The sequence below is a fragment of the Trifolium pratense genome, linkage group LG1, assembly GCF_020283565.1.
Source record: "Trifolium pratense cultivar HEN17-A07 linkage group LG1, ARS_RC_1.1, whole genome shotgun sequence".
Classification (NCBI taxonomy): Eukaryota; Viridiplantae; Streptophyta; class Magnoliopsida; order Fabales; family Fabaceae; genus Trifolium; species Trifolium pratense.
In genome coordinates this window covers 8206955-8224755 of record NC_060059.1, presented here as the reverse complement: position 1 = coordinate 8224755, position 17801 = coordinate 8206955, and the positions used below count along the sequence as shown (strand labels likewise).

General features: G+C 33.7%; 2 protein-coding genes across 3 annotated transcripts; one reads left to right on the top strand and one right to left on the bottom strand.

Moving 5' to 3' along the window:
- Positions 1–1700: 1700 nt before the first annotated feature.
- On the bottom strand, positions 1701–9435 carry LOC123918741. The gene is made up of 7 exons (XM_045970885.1): positions 8435–9435; positions 7296–8042; positions 5080–5432; positions 4505–4716; positions 2626–2882; positions 2358–2536; positions 1701–2251 (listed from the first exon to the last, which is right to left on the bottom strand). The coding sequence occupies exons 1-7, from the start codon at positions 8685–8687 to the stop codon at positions 2168–2170; spliced, it is 2085 nt and encodes a 694-aa protein (XP_045826841.1). The 5' UTR covers positions 8688–9435; the 3' UTR covers positions 1701–2167.
- Positions 9436–11135: 1700 nt separating this feature from the next.
- LOC123918730 lies at positions 11136–14097 on the top strand. Of its 2 annotated transcripts, XR_006812902.1 has the most exons (4): positions 11173–11309; positions 11533–11603; positions 13063–13907; positions 13944–14097. XR_006812902.1 is itself a non-coding variant. In XM_045970870.1 (3 exons), the coding sequence occupies exons 1-3, from the start codon at positions 11264–11266 to the stop codon at positions 13642–13644; spliced, it is 699 nt and encodes a 232-aa protein (XP_045826826.1). In that variant the 5' UTR covers positions 11136–11263; the 3' UTR covers positions 13645–14097. The 2 variants fall into 2 exon arrangements, 1 of the variants encoding a protein (XP_045826826.1); XM_045970870.1 differs by having other exon boundaries at positions 11136–11309; positions 13063–14097.
- Positions 14098–17801: the final 3704 nt, after the last annotated feature.

The window sequence follows — 17801 nt, the reverse complement described above, 5'->3', positions numbered from 1 at the left end:
GAGGCTAAGACCATCCTTGTTAAGAAAAGAGTAAACTGTAGTAGCAACATCGGGATCTTTATAAAGATCGGCCAGTTTGTCAATAGTCGGAATTCGAGCCCTTGAGGCTGCATTGTTAGGATCGAGAACCATAATGGTGGTGGCTTGACCACGATTCACAACAACCCTACCTTGACCAGCCTCTTTATCTTTACCCGCGGCAGCCTTATCGTTACTCTTACCGGCCTGGGCCGGTTTAGCTGTATCTTTATTGAACACACCCGAAGGATTATCACCCTCTTTATCTCTACCCTTATCGACCACATTATCTCGACCCACTACCGAAGGATTACCCGGAGGAAAAGTTTGCTCCCGTTGTGTTTGACGGGGACCCGAACCGGAAAGAGTAAGATCTTGTGTGGGATTCCAATGGGAATGAGTAAGATCTCCCAACGAAGCATGTTGAACACGCTGTCCCTGAGTGGAATGTTGTATCTCTCTAGATCTTTTCTCACCCTTAGAAGCATCCGGAGCCTTTGGAAAAGGTAGTGTGTGACTGCAACTTCCAAGATTTTGACGCCGATTTTGCTCCCCTGCAGAGACTGCGATGGAACACGACGCTTCGAGCGACCGGAATCTTTTTGATCCGACGGTTTTCTTGATCGCTTGGAACTACGATCGCCATCTTCCGGTGAGTTTCCCATTTTTGCAGTGTATTTTTTGTTTACTGTATTAAAATTGCTTTGAAGGAATGATGAGAAATCAAATCTTAAATGCGGCTGCAGAACCCTAGTATCTCTATCTGTATTTATAATGTAATCATATGATCCAATGTGTGGTCAAGATTCGTGATCCAAAAACTTGTTTTATTTTTTTTCTTTTCTTCTTTTTTCTTCAGCCTTTTCCAGGTCCATTTTGTTGCTGCCTTTTTTACTTATTATTTAAGGGTCATGTTAACATGTGCACAAAAGGCACATGTTAAGCTTCTAAATATAGAAAATTGCATTTAATGTTCGAAAAAAATTTAATGTTTAAAAAGTTAAATGTACAAATTTCAATATATTATTTCAACTTTTGCTTCCTTAACATGTGCACTTTGTGCACATGTTAACATTTTCCATTATTTAATTAACGTCAACACTCCTTACAAAAAAAATATTAACGTCAGGTGCGTCAACACTCCTTTTAGTTTTTGACGTTAAAGTCAACACTCCGTGCTATAGATAATACTTATGAAATTAATTTAATTTTTTTTTTGTTTGTTTGGAGGTTTTTTTATAAAATTTATACAGGAGTTTATATTTTTAATAATATAATGATACGAACAATTTATTGTATATGATCTTTGACCCATCACTAGTCAAAATTTCTAAATTTGTCTTTAAATTCTTTGAGATTATTTAAAATAAAAAAAAAAATCATGCAAAATTGTGAGATTGTGGATGTATCGAGTGTCACTATGCATCCCTTTTGTATAGTCAATGGATTTTTATTATGAAAATAGTTATAAAAAAAAAAAAACCCACTATGCATACCATTTTAAGTCATTTAAAAAGTCTCTTAGATATAACAAGTTATTACAAGTATCTACCGAAACAAACATAAGTAATAATGTTATTTTATTTTAAAATGACTTGTTAGACATTAAAAAATATTAACATCATATAAACGAAACAGATCCAGAGATGTGTAATCCCATCCATGCAACTGAAATGTAATGAAATGTAATGTAATATTTAAGCAATAAAATCAATGGGATAAGAATCATGAGTTAGATTTCTAACATGAGTATGAATAGCCTATCAAAATTTTCTACATACAAACAATCCCAATTTTGTATTTAGAAATGAAATGAGAGCAGGAGCTGTAGTCGTGGAAGCGACTGTTGCAGGTTCATTCGATGTTTTGCTTGTCTCCCAAGGCGTAAATGAATTCTGTCACAAATTGATCGATACACAAAAGATATGAATCATATCATTAACAATACCACAACATTACGTTCCACAGATGACAGAATACTAGTGTAGATTGTACTTTGATTCCTTCATAAACACCTGTGTTGAATCATCAAGTCAGCCGAACTGTGGAATGAACTCTGCAGCATATGGTCAACAAATATGGAAGAGAATGGCCATGTACATTATATCAAGCCTACTATAGTGATAAAATGTTAATCAAAAAACTTGATTTATTTGGTTGCTTTTTGACTTGTACCCCTCTTCTCGTCCATTCTATGATGGAACAACTTGGCCATGTGTCTCCGTTCACAGTCCTGCGGATCAAAAGACAAGAAAAACCATGAATTTTACATAACTAGTACTTTCATCTCTCTATAGCCCTACAATCCTATATATGAAGTTAAGTATAAGTTTCTTCACCTTGAACATATTAAGATGAAAAGGTTTATCAGGATTCATCCTTCTCAGCTTCTGATAAGTATAAGCAAAACTCAGCTGATCACGAGGAGTAAATCGTTCAACTTCATTGAACCAAAGACAGTTGAACAAATTTGACATAGGGGTGTGTGCCCTAATAATAAAAGAACCTTCTGGTACATCTGTCAAGAAAAAATAGACACGTATTAAGGAGTTAGTGATAGTAACACTTTGGAGAATTGACACAAAAGAAATCCTTAAAATAGCATACTGCTTGGAAGAAGCTTGTTTGGATCTGATGCATTAAATCTTTGGAGTCCATCAGCCCGGTAAAATGCAAACTGTTGATCTATAACCGTATGATTATACTTGTTCAATTTCTTGTTTTGCGCCACCTCTTCCCACACACAGTGCCGATCATAGTGATTGGATATTGCAAATTCATAACCCTTTCGCCACAAAAAGTACTCCAAGATGAGTAAAGGATCAAGCTGCAGCCTTAATTTGCTATCCAACCAAATTGAATACCTGTAACAAATGTCAAAGCAATGCATAAGTATTTAACTTAGTCGGCGACAAAGGACAACTAGTGCTTCAAAGCTCCCGCAATAGCAGGTTTGGGGAAGGGTCTAAAGAAAATTATGTACAAAACAAAGAGCAATTAACCAAACAAGTAGTAACTTATAACAAAGAAAATTAATACTCCCTCCTTACCTTTTTATAAGCTCCTATTGACATTTTTCCCGTATATTAAGAAAAGTTGATAGTGTAATTAAATTAATTAAATTAATGTGTACTTTGTGTGTAGATTATTATGATAGATTGGAAGATTCCAGACTTGGAGTTCAAATTCAAAATGGTGAAGATTATTATGATAGATTGGAAGATTCCAGACTTGGAGTTCAAATTCAAAATGCACCTAACACCTACGCAGTAAGTTTTATTCCATTGGGATTTGCAGATCATGAAATTCCCGATGTACATACCTTTGAATTCACTCTTAACCATTTCAACCATTTCAGCAAAACACAAATTGTAAGTTTTTCTCTTTTCATTTGATTTTTCACATCTCAACTTAGTTTTTTTAAATGTCTATGATATTTATTATCTCTTATTTATATTTTGTCTAATTCTTCAAATTTTGTTTTATAGACTTTGCCAAATGAATTCTCAAAATATGTTCGTGATTTGAATTTGCAAACCCTAATTCTTGAAGTACCAGGAACAAACACTTCAAAGGTCCATTTAAGGTATCCAACCAATCCTTCTGAAAATGTCCACATTGTTGGAGGATGGAAAAACTTTTGCTTTGACAATGGAATTCAATTCGGTGATAGGCTTCGAATTGAGTTCAAACATGTTTATCCAAATGTTGGTAAAGTTTATAAGGTTACAACTTAATTGGATACATATATGTGAGATCCATATGTAACCTACCTAAATGTTTGATTTTTGGTTTCAAGTTTTCCTTCAAATTGTAATAGACATTGACAAGAAATTGTAATTCAGTTACCTTGATGTTTGATTTCACATGTTTCATTTCTAATTCAGTTATATTAATGTTAATTTACATATGTCAACTTATGAAAAGTCGAACTGAAAAAAAATACAGCGTAACGTTACGACCCGTGCGATAGCACGGGTCTATTACTAGTTTACTTAATTGTCCTTTTTGAAAAGATGTATTTATAGTTGACTTTTCATATTCCAATACAAACTAGTAGTATTAAATAGGGTTATGTTTGGAAAAAAATAATAAATGTGTCTAGTAACTTGTAAAGGGGCTAATATTTAGGCACAAATTTTATCTTTCAAAGGGTGCTTATAATTAGAGACGGCAGGAGTAATTAATCAAACACCAAAAAGGAATTTATAGGTCTGTTGAACATCACCCTGCTGTAATGAGGATTTGAATATTCCAAAATAGCAAAACCCAATAAAATTAGGAAAAGCGGAAAGATTAATTTTCAAAGATTAATTTAAGAAAATATAAATGAAAGTTTGTAATCTTAAGTGATACATCATCAAAATATCTGTCTTGGTTTGTAATGCCAATTAGCAATAACCATGATTAAACATCATCCAAATTCATGTTGTCAAAATCAAAGGAACAGCACATATATCTAATTAGATTCAGAGTTCAGACTCACCTTGCAAAGGGAAAAAGTCGATGGGCCAATAACTTCGGTATTTTGCCCACTCGCCTCATATCATCATAAGGTAGGTTCTTCACTACCACTAACTTCCAAAAGCCGATGAAACCCATTCTATCAGGCGCATGGCCTTCAGAAGAAAGTGTCCGTACCGTAACTTCATCAGTAAACATAACAAAGCAGACATTCTTCCTTGACAAACGAGTGATCTGAAATCAAAATAACCAAGATTAACGTAACAAAACATGGTTTTTGCATCTTGTGTCATAAGATTCTAATAGTTAAAAGTTGCAACTAACTTTCAATAGCATAACATTCGATGCTAATAAAAACCCATACCAAAATGCAAACAGTTGATATCAATAGCTAGAGAGACTTTGGAGCAATATTAAAATGAAACTCACGAGTAGATTTAGATCATGATAATTTAATGCAGAACAAACTAAATGCACCGTCTTTTTCTCTTAAATGGAAATCAGAATACAATATTTTATTGGAAAAATCATGACATATGAGTCTTGACCTTCAAATTCCTCCAACTACACAAACTGAAATGAAAGGTTAATCATTACCGTTTTGGTGGCTGGGGTCCTCAAACGGTCAGAATTTCCAAATATGCATGAAATCACAGCAATGTGGCATCTGCTAATGTAACTTTCATCATCTTCTGACATGTCAAATCCAGTGCTGGGTGAACCTTCAGGACCTTTAACAAAACCACATTTTATGTTTTGATCACGTGCCAAAAATGAATTTTCTCTCTCTTCTAAGCTCTGATGGCCGGCAAATCTTGGCGTCCATTGTTCAACTCCCAGTGGCTTCTCTTCTGTCTCTGTGTATTGTAAGTTAAATCTTGCAAATTTTCGACTTTCTAGTGGTTCTACAAGTTGCGAAGTTGAGTTTAACAACTTCATGTCACAGGATCCTGTAAAATAGGTGACATGCAAGCAGGTTAAAGAGCTTATACTTTCTGTTTTTAATGCATATTTTTTGGATGAAAGGGGGAATAAAGGAAATATTACAATGAGAAAAACATTGCAGCAAATGTGAAATAGAAGTGAAACTCAATTTCTGTGAGTTTGTATAAACTGACCATGTTTAGATGATCATCTCCTGACCAACAGACCAGAAAAGAAATAAGTTCTATGAATGTCTTAAAAAAGTGTGAAAAACTGAAAATAGAGTAATCACTAATTTTGTCCTACAACTTCACAAAATGCTGCCTGAAATTTGAAGTTTTTCCACAGATTATTAGCCTAAAATATTTGGTTCCAGTATTCAAGTCAGATGAAGGAAGTCATCAACTAACTGTCACTGATCAGAATCACTGAATTCATAGACCATGGTCCATGGGTACATCAAAATTTACTACATCATAAGGTGGAGAATAGACAAACAATAAGTGAACTGGTATTCTCAGTTGCACACCAACAGGTTCATTATTCTATATTTCTATTAATTCATTTTGCCAGGGGGTAAAGTTATTCTAAACATAGCATATGAACAATTTTGTGGAAGAACAATGTGAATTCATTTTAAGATAGTAATGAGTAGGAATAGTACAAAATATGTAAGCATTGAATCAAGTAATAAGAACTCAACAACAAAAACCTACATAAGTTGGGGCACTTTAAGAATGAAAAGGAAAAGCAGAATGACAACCAGAGGAATGATTCCGACTTCTTGAATGTAGACACTTCTGTCGTTCAATCAGAATGGTTAAACAAGTAATTTGAAACCTTTCGGTTTGAAACTCGAGGTTGTTTCTGACGCCGCCACAACTATAAGTCATTTGATGACTGAAGGGACCAAATTAGTGAGCCATATATTGACTGAAACAGAAGTTTCAAAGTATTCACCGGATTGGAGATAAATCATTTCCAATTGAAAAGTCCAAAGGCTCAGCTGGCATTTGTAAATGCAAGTGATACTTAGGGACAAAACCCCAGAACGGGATAGGTATATGAATAATGCCTATTGGTCATTGTGAAATACATACCGCAGAAAGTCCCGAAATTGATTTTTAAAACTACAAGATATTTTAAAAAAGTAAAGGAAAAAAAATGAAGTATCTTCTTACGCCTAATCATTAAGACCCTGCTTGGATAACCATCTTAATTAAGCATTTATCATATAAGTTCTTATATATAAGCTACTTCTATAACAAAATGTAAACTAAAATCAAACTGGTTTCCTATAAGTTATAAGCTATCCCAGAGAGTTTATGGAAATATGTTGAAAACAACTTGGGAATTCTGTCAAAAAAAAAAAAAAAAAAACTTATGAATATAAACTCTCTCCAACAGTCTCACAAGTGTTTATGCCAATAGAAAAGCTCAAAGTCAATCCAAACAGGCCTACCTTAAAAGTAAAAACCACGCGAACACAAAAAATGAAAAGAAACACGAATGAGAAACGATAAATGCATCATTTCAAGGATTCCACGACCTATATTTCTATTTATGTGGTAATGAAAATGGCCAGGATATTCCACCTCACTCCAACCATAGAAGGCCCTTGAATTTCCACATTTCCCATGATTTCTATCTTTTATTCAACAACTGACCCCGAAAAAAAAAAAAGAAACTGTGAACAGATAAAAGCTATATTCTTAGTCCCTATGTATCAATAACATGAATGTAACCAAAGGCATTACCAATTCTAGTCTTTGTGAATCATCAATAGCAATAATGGTGTAACAAATAAATAATACCAAATACAAAAACAGATTACTCTCCAAAGGTGGCCAATACAACAACAAATGTTTAGGGAGAAGAATAAGCTTCACCTGAGTGTTTGTGATGCTTGCCTTTCCTCTTTGTTTCTGTATTTGCAAGTCTAGAATTTGTTTTCCCACTGCGAGATTTTTTTTTGTTAATAGTGGAAGATTCCCCATCAATATCTTCCTCAGAAGCAATATCATCATTATCCAAAGAACCATGAGATTCTTTCTGAACCTCATCGTCCAAACTTAGTGCATCAGAATTAACATGTTTCCCACTCATATTTCCACCATCAGCAGACTCTTCCGTTTGACCATCATGAGCATCGAAAAAGTCATCATACTCATCATCAATGTCAACAGCCGCATTCTTCTTTTCCATATCAGCATCCTGCGGCAATTTCCCATCACTTTCAGCAGAATGTCTCACATTCTTCAAAGAAGCCTCGTACTCAGCTTCATACCTTTTCAATTCATGACGCCCCGCTTCATTATACAAGCCAACACCTTTTCGCTTTAAACCCTTGTAAGAACCATCCTGAGAAGACTTAATCTCAAGATTCGTCTTTACACGAGCATCATCTTCAGCATTTGCATCTCCAAGATCCCTACTTATCTGCTCCTTCATATCCTCATCATAATCACCATCCCTTCTCCTATCATCCTTATCCCAATACCTCGAATCTCGACCATGTCCCCCAGAAGCATGTCCAAACCCAAGAACTTTCTTCTCTATTCGTGGTACATTTGTCAGAAAATCAGAATCATTCTTTACTTCACCAGTATCATGATCATCACCCTTATCAATTATTTCTGCAACCACAGATTAACAATCTTAATACCACATAAACAAAATCATTTTAAAACAACAAAATTAAACAATAATGATGAACTACTAAACCTAACGGCCGAACTCCAGATTACCAGACCGGCCCCCTTCCCGGAGTTCCCGAATAATTAAACCCCAATTCAACCAATTGCAAATATACCCCCAAAATGAAAAAAGGAAAAAAAAGGAAAATCACAGATTCAAACACCATTATTTCTCACTCAACAACTTCACCTAGCAACCTAGCAACCAGGCAAGAAATCAAACTCAAATCAATCAAAAAATACAATGCTGATTTCAACAACTCCAAAAATGGAAAATGCACTATGATGTAAAAACCACAAAACAAAACACTAATCAGAACTCAGAACTTCACCTTCTCTAGAAATATAAGAAAACGCCAGAAAAGTGACAACAAGTACAAGGAAGAGAAAAACTAAGATTGCAACCACCGTAAAACGCGCTCCTCTGTCGGATCGCGCCGATCGCCGGAACCTTTGCTGTTTATGAGAAACACCAACACCACCGCGAATCGCAACAGAAACATGATCACCACCGGAGCCATTGGTGTTATGTAGATCGTGCCTCACCCCAAGCCTCTCCGTTCCCGATTGCCTCTGCTGAGCCATAATACCATAACATAGAAAAACACAAAATTCTCTCTCTAGAGTTTCTCTCTCTAAAAAATAAACCCAACCCAGAAGCTTATTTTGCAAAAAGATTCAGATTTTGACTCAGTGAGTTAATGGGGTAGTGTTGATTTCTGGTGGGTGGTTGAAGAAGAGTGTGAAGCAAGCGAAACAGAAGACGGTGGTTGAATTATTTTTTGTTGTGTTTTTGGAAAAAATTAAAAAATGGGTATTGTATTAGCTTCTTAATTTTTAACTAAATCTAAAAATGAATAAAATAATGGATATGGAAATATAATAATTATAGAGCAAGTAAAGCATGAGTGAGTGAGTGAGTGAGTGAGTAATGAATGAGATAGAGGTTGCCGGCGACGGTGTGCCGCCGGGGATATAAGCGGACGATGGATGAATTATTATTTTTACTCACGGGAGTGAGAGGTACATTAAAAAGGGTATCAATTTAATGTTTTTAGGTATTTAAAGATTGGTCTAGATTTTATTGTACTAGTACTATTTTGTTATTTGTTTTTTAGCCATGATGTGAGGGAGAAAATAATTAACTAATTATTTGATGTAAGAAATTGTGTTATTATGGTTAAATAGTTTTGGAAGATTTCAGATGATTAAGTTAAAGAGATCAATTTTTGGTTTTTGCAAAGAGATTTGATTTGATAAACTAAATCTTACACATAATAGTACAGCGTTACTACAAGATGAGATTATGTACAAGAATCCAAAATTCACAATTAATGAAACGCGGCTGAGGAAAACACCGTTTTTCCATTGATAGGCGCGTATTGCGAGCCTCGAGTATTGCCAGCTTTGTCCAAACAAAAAAAATGTATGACTTATTAAATTATTAGTTGTAAATTATTATAAAAAATCTTGTTGTAAAAAATTATTTACTTTTAAGATTTTTTATATATTTAGACAATATTATAATTTAGGGTGGCTTCTAATTTTACAAAAAATTTTAAAAACAAGTTTTTTTTCTGTAATAAAAATTAGAGAGTATGATATATCAGTATTTTTTTAATGATGATATGAGTATGATAATACTGTTTTATGCGATAATGTTGAGGCTTGAAAGGGAGAAAATCTTAAACAAACAAATAAAAAGACCAACGCCAAACATCTTAAATAAATCTTAAACATGGGCTAACTAGGTCCAACACAAAAAGACTAACGCCAAATATTCAAAAAAAATGTTGAGGCGATAACATTTTCGGTGGGTAGCACGCACGTGCACGTGCAAGGTACTAAAGTGTTGTTCAAAGTCGTCATAGTATAATTGTTGCAACATAAACTAGACTAGATCTACGACAATTCAAATTAAATGTAGATGTTGCGGTGTTTATGAGTGTTGAAGGTGAAGTTATTTGTACCAAAATGTCTGTGGCAATATGGGAATTCATTGCCATAAAGAGTCAGGAGTTTTACTAATGTTTGTATTGAACTTAACCTGAAAGCCAGTAGTTGACATCATATCCAATTCACTTGACTGTCATTCCAAGTTTGGTGCTATTATTTTGTATTGCAAAAATTTGTTACAATCGTTTTCAAATTTTAGAATAAGTTTTATCAAGAGACAAAACTTTTTTTTTTTATTTAAAAAAGGGTGTTAATGTTTACATGCTAGTTTCCCAATTTCATAATCGTGTACCATCATATATAGAAACAAGTTAAGTAATCTATAATATGAATAAATGGCTTGCCCAATTTAGGTTCATCTTATTTAAGTCTGTTCAAATGTGGGTTGAGGCCAGACGAGCTAATTTAGATGGCTTGCCCAATTATTTATAACTAAAATAAATATTTCAATGAATGAGAATGACGATAAGAACAAAACATAATAAAAATTAGAAAAATAATAAATATTGCATTAATATACTGTAGAACCAAGATGGTTTTTTTTTTCCTCAAAAAAAAAAGTTAATTTTCACTGGCTTAATAGTATATCTGTGTTTGATTATCATACTTGGATGAGAGAATAATTTAGCGACGTTTTAGTTGATTTTAATAGCTTATATAGTGCCCATTTGGATTAGCTTATTTCTAAGCATATGCAAACAGTTTATGCAATATAAATTAAGTTTTATACTATTTTATAAGTTCACACTAGTGAAAATCGTATTTTTATAAGCTATTTTATCATAAATTACTTTGACAAACTTATAGTAAATTAATAATACATAAAAATTTGCATTTGTATAAACTAAAAAATAAACTAATCCAAATCAGCCTAAATAGTTGAATAAGCTACTTTTTCAATTAAGTACTTTTAAAAAAAACTGTTTGGCCTAACTTTTTTATTAAGGAGTAGAAAAGTCAAAAATAAGCTGGGCCAAACATAACCTAAGAACCAATTAAATTAAGGACTTTTTAATTACTTAACTGTTTAAATGTTTAATGAACTAAATAGCTGGATGAAAAATAATCGAGGGGTCTTTTTAGTTGATTTTCATGTATTTTATTTAACAAAATATTATTATCCGGAATTTTTCGACCACCAAAACGGAGAGAACATAAAAAACTCCACAAAAACGGTGAATGGTGAGAGCGTAGTAGTAGATGATATGGACTGTCTCAACTTCGCATCTTCCGCACCTTCTCGCCGCTCTGGTTAGCTTCATCTTTTCAATCCTATTCATTCATATTGTCTTTCTTTTTCAACATGGCAAATTCTTGTTCAATTTTCGTGTTTTTGTTTTTGGGGTGTCATGGTTTTTGTGTCTCTCTCTTATGGATTGACTTTGCTTTGCTTTTTACAAGTTATATGTAGGCAGAAGAAGTTTTTATAGCATTTCTCCCCTTTTTCAATTTATGTGTTATTTTGCAAGTGCAGGGATGCTGGGAAAACAGTTGAATTCCCCTCTTCTCACTATTGATTCTGCACCAAATTTCTTCCATTGCAAGGTAAGTGTATCTAAGCATTTATTTTCTAATAGGTTGTGGTGGCTTTGTTGGTGCGTTTGATTGACTAAAAAAATAAGGGATTGGACAGGACAATTAAGTTGTACTATGTCTGATTTTAAAACTGTTTTTGGGACTCTAGACAAATTAGGGGGAAGGGACTGACGAATTGGGTTGGCCTAGTGGTGTTGGCTTGAGACCTTGGAGTGTGCTCCTCTCAAGGTCTCAGGTTTGATTTCCCCTGGTGCTTCTCTCAAGGTCTCAAGTTCGGTGCCAATTTCGGTGGGTTAGTTCATACAAAGCAAAAAACAAAAACTCTGCCTTTAAATGGGCTCCGCAAATGGGCCGTGGCATTGGTCCCCTCGAATTAGTCGGTCCTTGGACCGGATACCAAGTTTTTTATAAAAAAAAACTGAAATTTTTGTTTATTACTAAACCACATGACAACTTTTTGTCTCAGTTACAAGTTGGTTAAACTAGCAAAATAGTAGTCTTCTGTCCATCAAACATCATACAGCAAAATAAGTTGTTCGAAATCTTAAAACTTTATCTTGTGTTGTTCTGTCGTGTGCTGTTCTTTTAAGTACTTACTTTTCGCAAATCATACAGACTCTGCATGTGTGCTAGAAAATGGGTTGGTATGCATTGGTTAGTGAACAATTCATGTTTAGATATATATATATCTCTATGGTGCTGCTGTCACAAGACCATTACTATTGTCCAGGAAAAGGTTGAAACTGTTTTTAGAACATGATAACAGTGAAAAGTGGGTTCTAATTGGGAAGTTTTAAGAGCTTCGTTTTTTTTTTTTTCTTTCAACAGTAATAATGCAAATAGTAACGATGTAGTTGAGTAATATAAGAAAACTTGACTTTTGGTTACTCCGTATTGGCTCACTAAGTGAAAGCTTGTATCGGTTCTTCAAATAAAGCTTGCTGGATTGACTGTCTATCTTTCTTTGGAGTTTGAACCTCATTAATCACCTTCTAATTCTTTTTACGGTAGCTATAACATGAAGAGTGGACGCTCTAGTCCTGAATTTTGCTTCTACAGCTTCTCCTATGAGGCATTTTCATCGATAAGCATTCAAATTAATCAATAGGCTGGATTTTAATGTCCCAATGTCTTTTAGGATTTTGTATCGAAAGGGTGTCTTCATATCATTCTTTTGTTGGTCAAATTTCAAGCTGAAATTAAAAGACTATGGTTTTATCATACATATTAGCCTTAGGCTATTAGCTGTCTCAAACCATGGAAAGAATCCAGTTTTAGTCTTGGAGGTTGACTTTTATACTGAAAATACTATAGTAAACAAAGTGTCCGCAAAATTACGAGTAGAGAAAACATAAATGACTTTTTCCTTTTTTTGACTATTGATGTGACTTGTGAGAAAGGTGTAATTTTGATATATAAGTGGCTAATAATGGTCATCAGAATCTGAAAATTGCATATGATTATGCAGGCTGATTTTGCTGCTGCATCTTCAAGTATTCAATCGTCAAATATCAGATATTCTTGCGGATTTTCACCAAGTGTCGCAAAAGAAAAATGGACCTCAAATCATTCTACGAACCATTGGATATTGCGTTCTACAACACAGATAGAAAATATAATCACGAGTAATGAAGATCGGAGTATGTGGGAAGCATGTAGACAAGCTCTTTCTGCATTTAACTTCAGTGATGAAGAAAAGGACAAGATACTTGGAAAAGCATTTGGACTTGTCCATTCTCCTTATTGGGGAGAAGATCGTAAGAAAGAAGTTCCCAAATTCGAGACAGTAAATGGTATATTAGAATATCTAAGGAGTTTAAATCTTTCTGATGATGATCTTTCCAAGTTGCTCAAAAAATTTCCCGAAGTTCTTGGGTGTAATCTAGAAGAAGAGTTGAAAGGGAATATAAAGATCTTGGAGGAGCAGTGGAGTATTGAAGGAAAATCACTTAGAAACCTTCTCCTTCGAAATCCGAAAGTTTTGGGTTATAATGTTGATTGTAAAGGAGATTGTATGGCACAATGCACTAGATGCTGGGTTCGATTCTAGTTGATCGATGAAATATATGTATTTGTAATATTAGTTGACTTCAACATAGCATCATTGTTCATTTATTCCCCCCTTCGACCTTAAATAAAAGACAGAATTGCTTGTGAAGAAAGGTTATCACATTTTGGATGCCAATTAGCAAGAAATAATTGATGCTCAAGTTATCGAGGTCGACTTGGCTTATGATTTATAGACTTTGCTGTGAATAGCTGAAGTGTCTGTTCTGGACCTTGGAATGAAGAAACTCACAGTCTCACAGTAAGGTTGCTTATAATTTACAAATCATGTTCATTTGTCAGAAAAATTGTTTTATATATTGCTCTTGCTCATGATATGTTATATTATAATTATATTTGCTCCTAAGTTGATACAATTAGACCTATAAGTATAATGCAAATCTCACCTCCTTCAACTCATTGGTGATGTAAAACAGGATATGTTTTTTGGATTCCAGCTTCCATGTCTCAGATTTTATCAGATGTAGCTTAGGTAAAATATTAGTAATATTTGTTATCTGGGTTCAAGCTTTCATAGTGATTTATTTATTTTATTTTGTTTTGGTAAATAGTGATTTATTTTTACTTTACATGGTAAAATAAGACATCTTAAACCGATGATAAAAAAATTGGTATATTTCAACGGCCAAATACATCCGAGGGTGCTTTAAGTTTCACGTTTGTAACAGTTTCCTTAAGTTTTTTAGGTAACAAATAAGTCTTTAAGTTTTTAACTTATTACACCGCTACCCTCAGTTATCATGGTGGAATTTGTTGCACTGCTACCTTTTCAATTAATCTTCTCCAACATACGTTTCCTTTTCATCAAAATACCCATCATGGTGGAATTCAACGTTAACGGTAATCAGGGACGGATCCAGAAAGTTATCGTACCGGGGGCCAAAAATAGTAGTAATATATAATAAAATTAAGAGAAAATAGGATATGAACCGACATACAATAAGAACCGTTTATTTTGCCAAATCACTCTACTACACCCCACTTTAAACATTTTTTTTTAATTTTCATTGAATGTTGGTGTAAATTATTTTTTTTGTCAATCAAATACATATAATCATATCCTTCTAGACAGTAGACAAAATAATAAACACTACCAAAATTCACACATAATCGCAAAGTTCAGAGTTCAAACCAAAATAAAACTGTCTTTACTTAATTAATGTATATAATCTATGCTATAGAGTTTATATGTATTCACAATATCATTATTTTTCATACATATATAATTGGAGTGGGGGAATGTATACATATAAATGATACGTGACATGGAGGGGGGGGGCTTGGCCACTGCCTGCCCCCCTCTATATTCGTCCATGACGATAATGATGCAACGAAGTAACCGAGGTTAACTGAAAGAGTAACAAGTTAGAAACGTAAATGACATATTTGTTATCTAAAATTTAAAGGACTAAATTGTTACAAACGCAAAACTTAAAAGACTCCTGAATGCATTTGACCTGTCTGAACACATTTATCATTGTGTATATGATGATATTGACATATCATACAATGATGATGATATATCACACCAAATGAACCTTGTAAGTTGTACCAGATAGTTTCCACAAATGAAAACAAACCTTTGATTCACGGATCTTGGAGGGAAAACACTTTACATGCCTTCTATAGCAAATATTTCCCAATCAGTGTATGCAACTTGTTGAAAACAAAAAACTATAGGCTATACGTAACTCTTAATATTTAGCTTGTGAAACTTTTTGGATGCATGCTTGTCTCACCACAAGATCCTTCCTTTTTTAGCAAACTTTCATAATGCCAAAAGCTAGTACTTATTTTAAGCACGGTTGTTACTAGCTAGGATATATGTCATGTAAAATAAATTATGTCAATTCTTCAATGTTACCTTTTTAACGATATTAATTTGCCGTGTTGTGCATGGCTATAGAAATTACAGCTTTTATTTTTATGTCTCTTTAACCAAATTGTTATTTAATGAGATAAGATTTGGTTAGGCTAAATTACAGTTTTGGCCCCCCACGTTTCATAATTGTGCGATTTTGGCCCCCCACGTTTCAAATGTGCGATTTTGGCCCCTCACATTTCATAATTGTGCGATTTTGGCCCCCCACGTTTCAAATGTGCGATTTTGATCCCCACGTTTGCCCCCTTTTGCATTTCTTGATCCCCGTTGACTATTTTGACCAAAAAATTGATGACATGGAATATTTATTACACGTGTCTTAATTGTATTGGCCAACCAAAATTTATTATTATTTTTTTTAAAAAAAAAAGGATAGGTCACGTGAAACCAATATAGCATAATCAATTCTTGAAACCTATCCTTTTTTTAAAAAAAAAAATAAATAATAAATTTTGGTTGGCCAATACAATTAAGACACGTGTAAAAAAAATTTCATGTCATCAATTTTTTGGTCAAAATAGTCAACGTGGGGGGCCAAAATCGCACAATTATGAAACGTGGGGGGCCAAAATCGCACATTTGAAACGTGGGGGGCCAAAATCGCACAATTATGAAACGTGGGGGGCCAAAATCGCACATTTGAAATGTGAAGGGCCAAAATCGCACAATTATGAAACGTGGGGGCCAAAACTGCAATTTAGCCATTTGGTTATTGTTGCCGCTAACAAAACTTTGTATGCAACATAGTACAAATTAACTTTTTATGTTTACATTAATTAATATAAAGTAAAGTTCTAGAAAGTAATTAAGGTAAAAGGATTCAAATCCCATCTAAAGTTTACCCTGTAGGGTGTATGCATGATTCTACGTGCGTGAGATATTCCTTCGTGTAGGCATATTAACGTTTTGGGTATAGCAAATGTCATTAATCTCTTTCCACATGTAATTCATTGAATCTCTCTAATTTCTTTTGCAATATCTCCATTCACTTGTTCTTTTTGTTAATTTAATCACAGTGACAAATGTTAATCCCCAACAAGTATCCAAAGGTTATTTAAGTAAACAACTGAATTTGAGCATTATAGATGAAAAAAATGTGGTCAAGAGAGAAACTCTACTAGGAGTGGTCAGCAAAGTTTTTTTTTTTTTTTTTCTGTAGAAAATCGGTGAATATCTTGCATGTTAAAAAAAACTCATGGCTCTTAATCAAACTCTTGCATATAATTGAATAACAATGGTATATAAGTTATAATTCAACTGACAATACCGATAAACTGGACGTCTTCATTCGGATTCGAATCTAAAATCTCATAATATATGTTAGTTTTGGTGTTGTTTGTTATTTCGTCTAAAAAACAAAAGAAAAAAGAACAATGACAACTGCATTGATGTGTCACTTTATGTCATTTTGTCTTCAAAAAGGAATCATATTGTGTGATTCGCGACTACTACTATAAGTTACTACTACCTTGCATGGTTTTTCATAAGATCCAAAGTATATAATTTAGAGTTTAATTGATATGCACCGACGGTGTAAAATAGTTTTACACGATCGTTCAATAAACAACCATCATTTTGCCATGTCATATCAAGAAAGTGGGGTGAAGTGGGGTGATGTGGCGAAAAACATGGTTGGTATTGGTTGACGGTGTAAAATTATTTTACACCGTCGGTGCATATCAATTAAATCCATATAATGTAATGCTTTATCTTAAACAAGAAAGTATAATTTATTTTTTTTGTATAGATTACCCCTCGAAGAATTGAGAATAATTTATCCAACAACTAACGAGAAGTAGTCACGAAAACAAATTTACAAGTGGATCGAGTACATACAAATTTATTTATGTGCCTAATTTGCATCGATTGTTGAATAAATTTCTACAACTTTTTAAGAAAGTATAATAATCCCAACAAATGAGAGTATTTTTTTAACCTTTGGGGTGAAGTTTGATCAAAAATAAATAAAAGTGATTAATAAGCTCCTCTAAGACGAATTATTCGAGAGAATCCAAATTCAATTCTTGGTGAAAATAATTCTTAGCTCCCGTAAGATAAATAAAAGTGACTAATGAGCTCCCTAAACTTTACCGCGTCCCCTTTCCCTGAAAACCAAAATTTTAATACATAAAAAATTCCATTACGTTTCTAATTCTATGTCCCATGACCATGGTACGTAAACAAAAGTTTAGGTAATCACTTCACTTGGTCATTTTGATTCACTCACGGCTTGAAAACCTTAAAAGTCCACATCCATG

Coding starts and splice junctions, on each gene's coding strand:
- LOC123918730 (XM_045970870.1), top strand. CDS start 11,264: ATGGACTGTCTCAACTTCGCATCTTCCGCACCTTCTCGCCGCTCTG. Junction 11,310..11,532: donor CGCACCTTCTCGCCGCTCTG/GTTAGCTTCATC, acceptor TTGCAAGTGCAG/GGATGCTGGGAAAACAGTTG. Junction 11,604..13,062: donor CAAATTTCTTCCATTGCAAG/GTAAGTGTATCT, acceptor ATGATTATGCAG/GCTGATTTTGCTGCTGCATC.
- LOC123918741 (XM_045970885.1), bottom strand. CDS start 8,687: ATGGCTCAGCAGAGGCAATCGGGAACGGAGAGGCTTGGGGTGAGGCAC. Junction 8,043..8,434: donor TTCTTATATTTCTAGAGAAG/GTGAAGTTCTGA, acceptor CTGTGGTTGCAG/AAATAATTGATAAGGGTGAT. Junction 2,537..2,625: donor AAACAAGCTTCTTCCAAGCA/GTATGCTATTTT, acceptor TTTTCTTGACAG/ATGTACCAGAAGGTTCTTTT.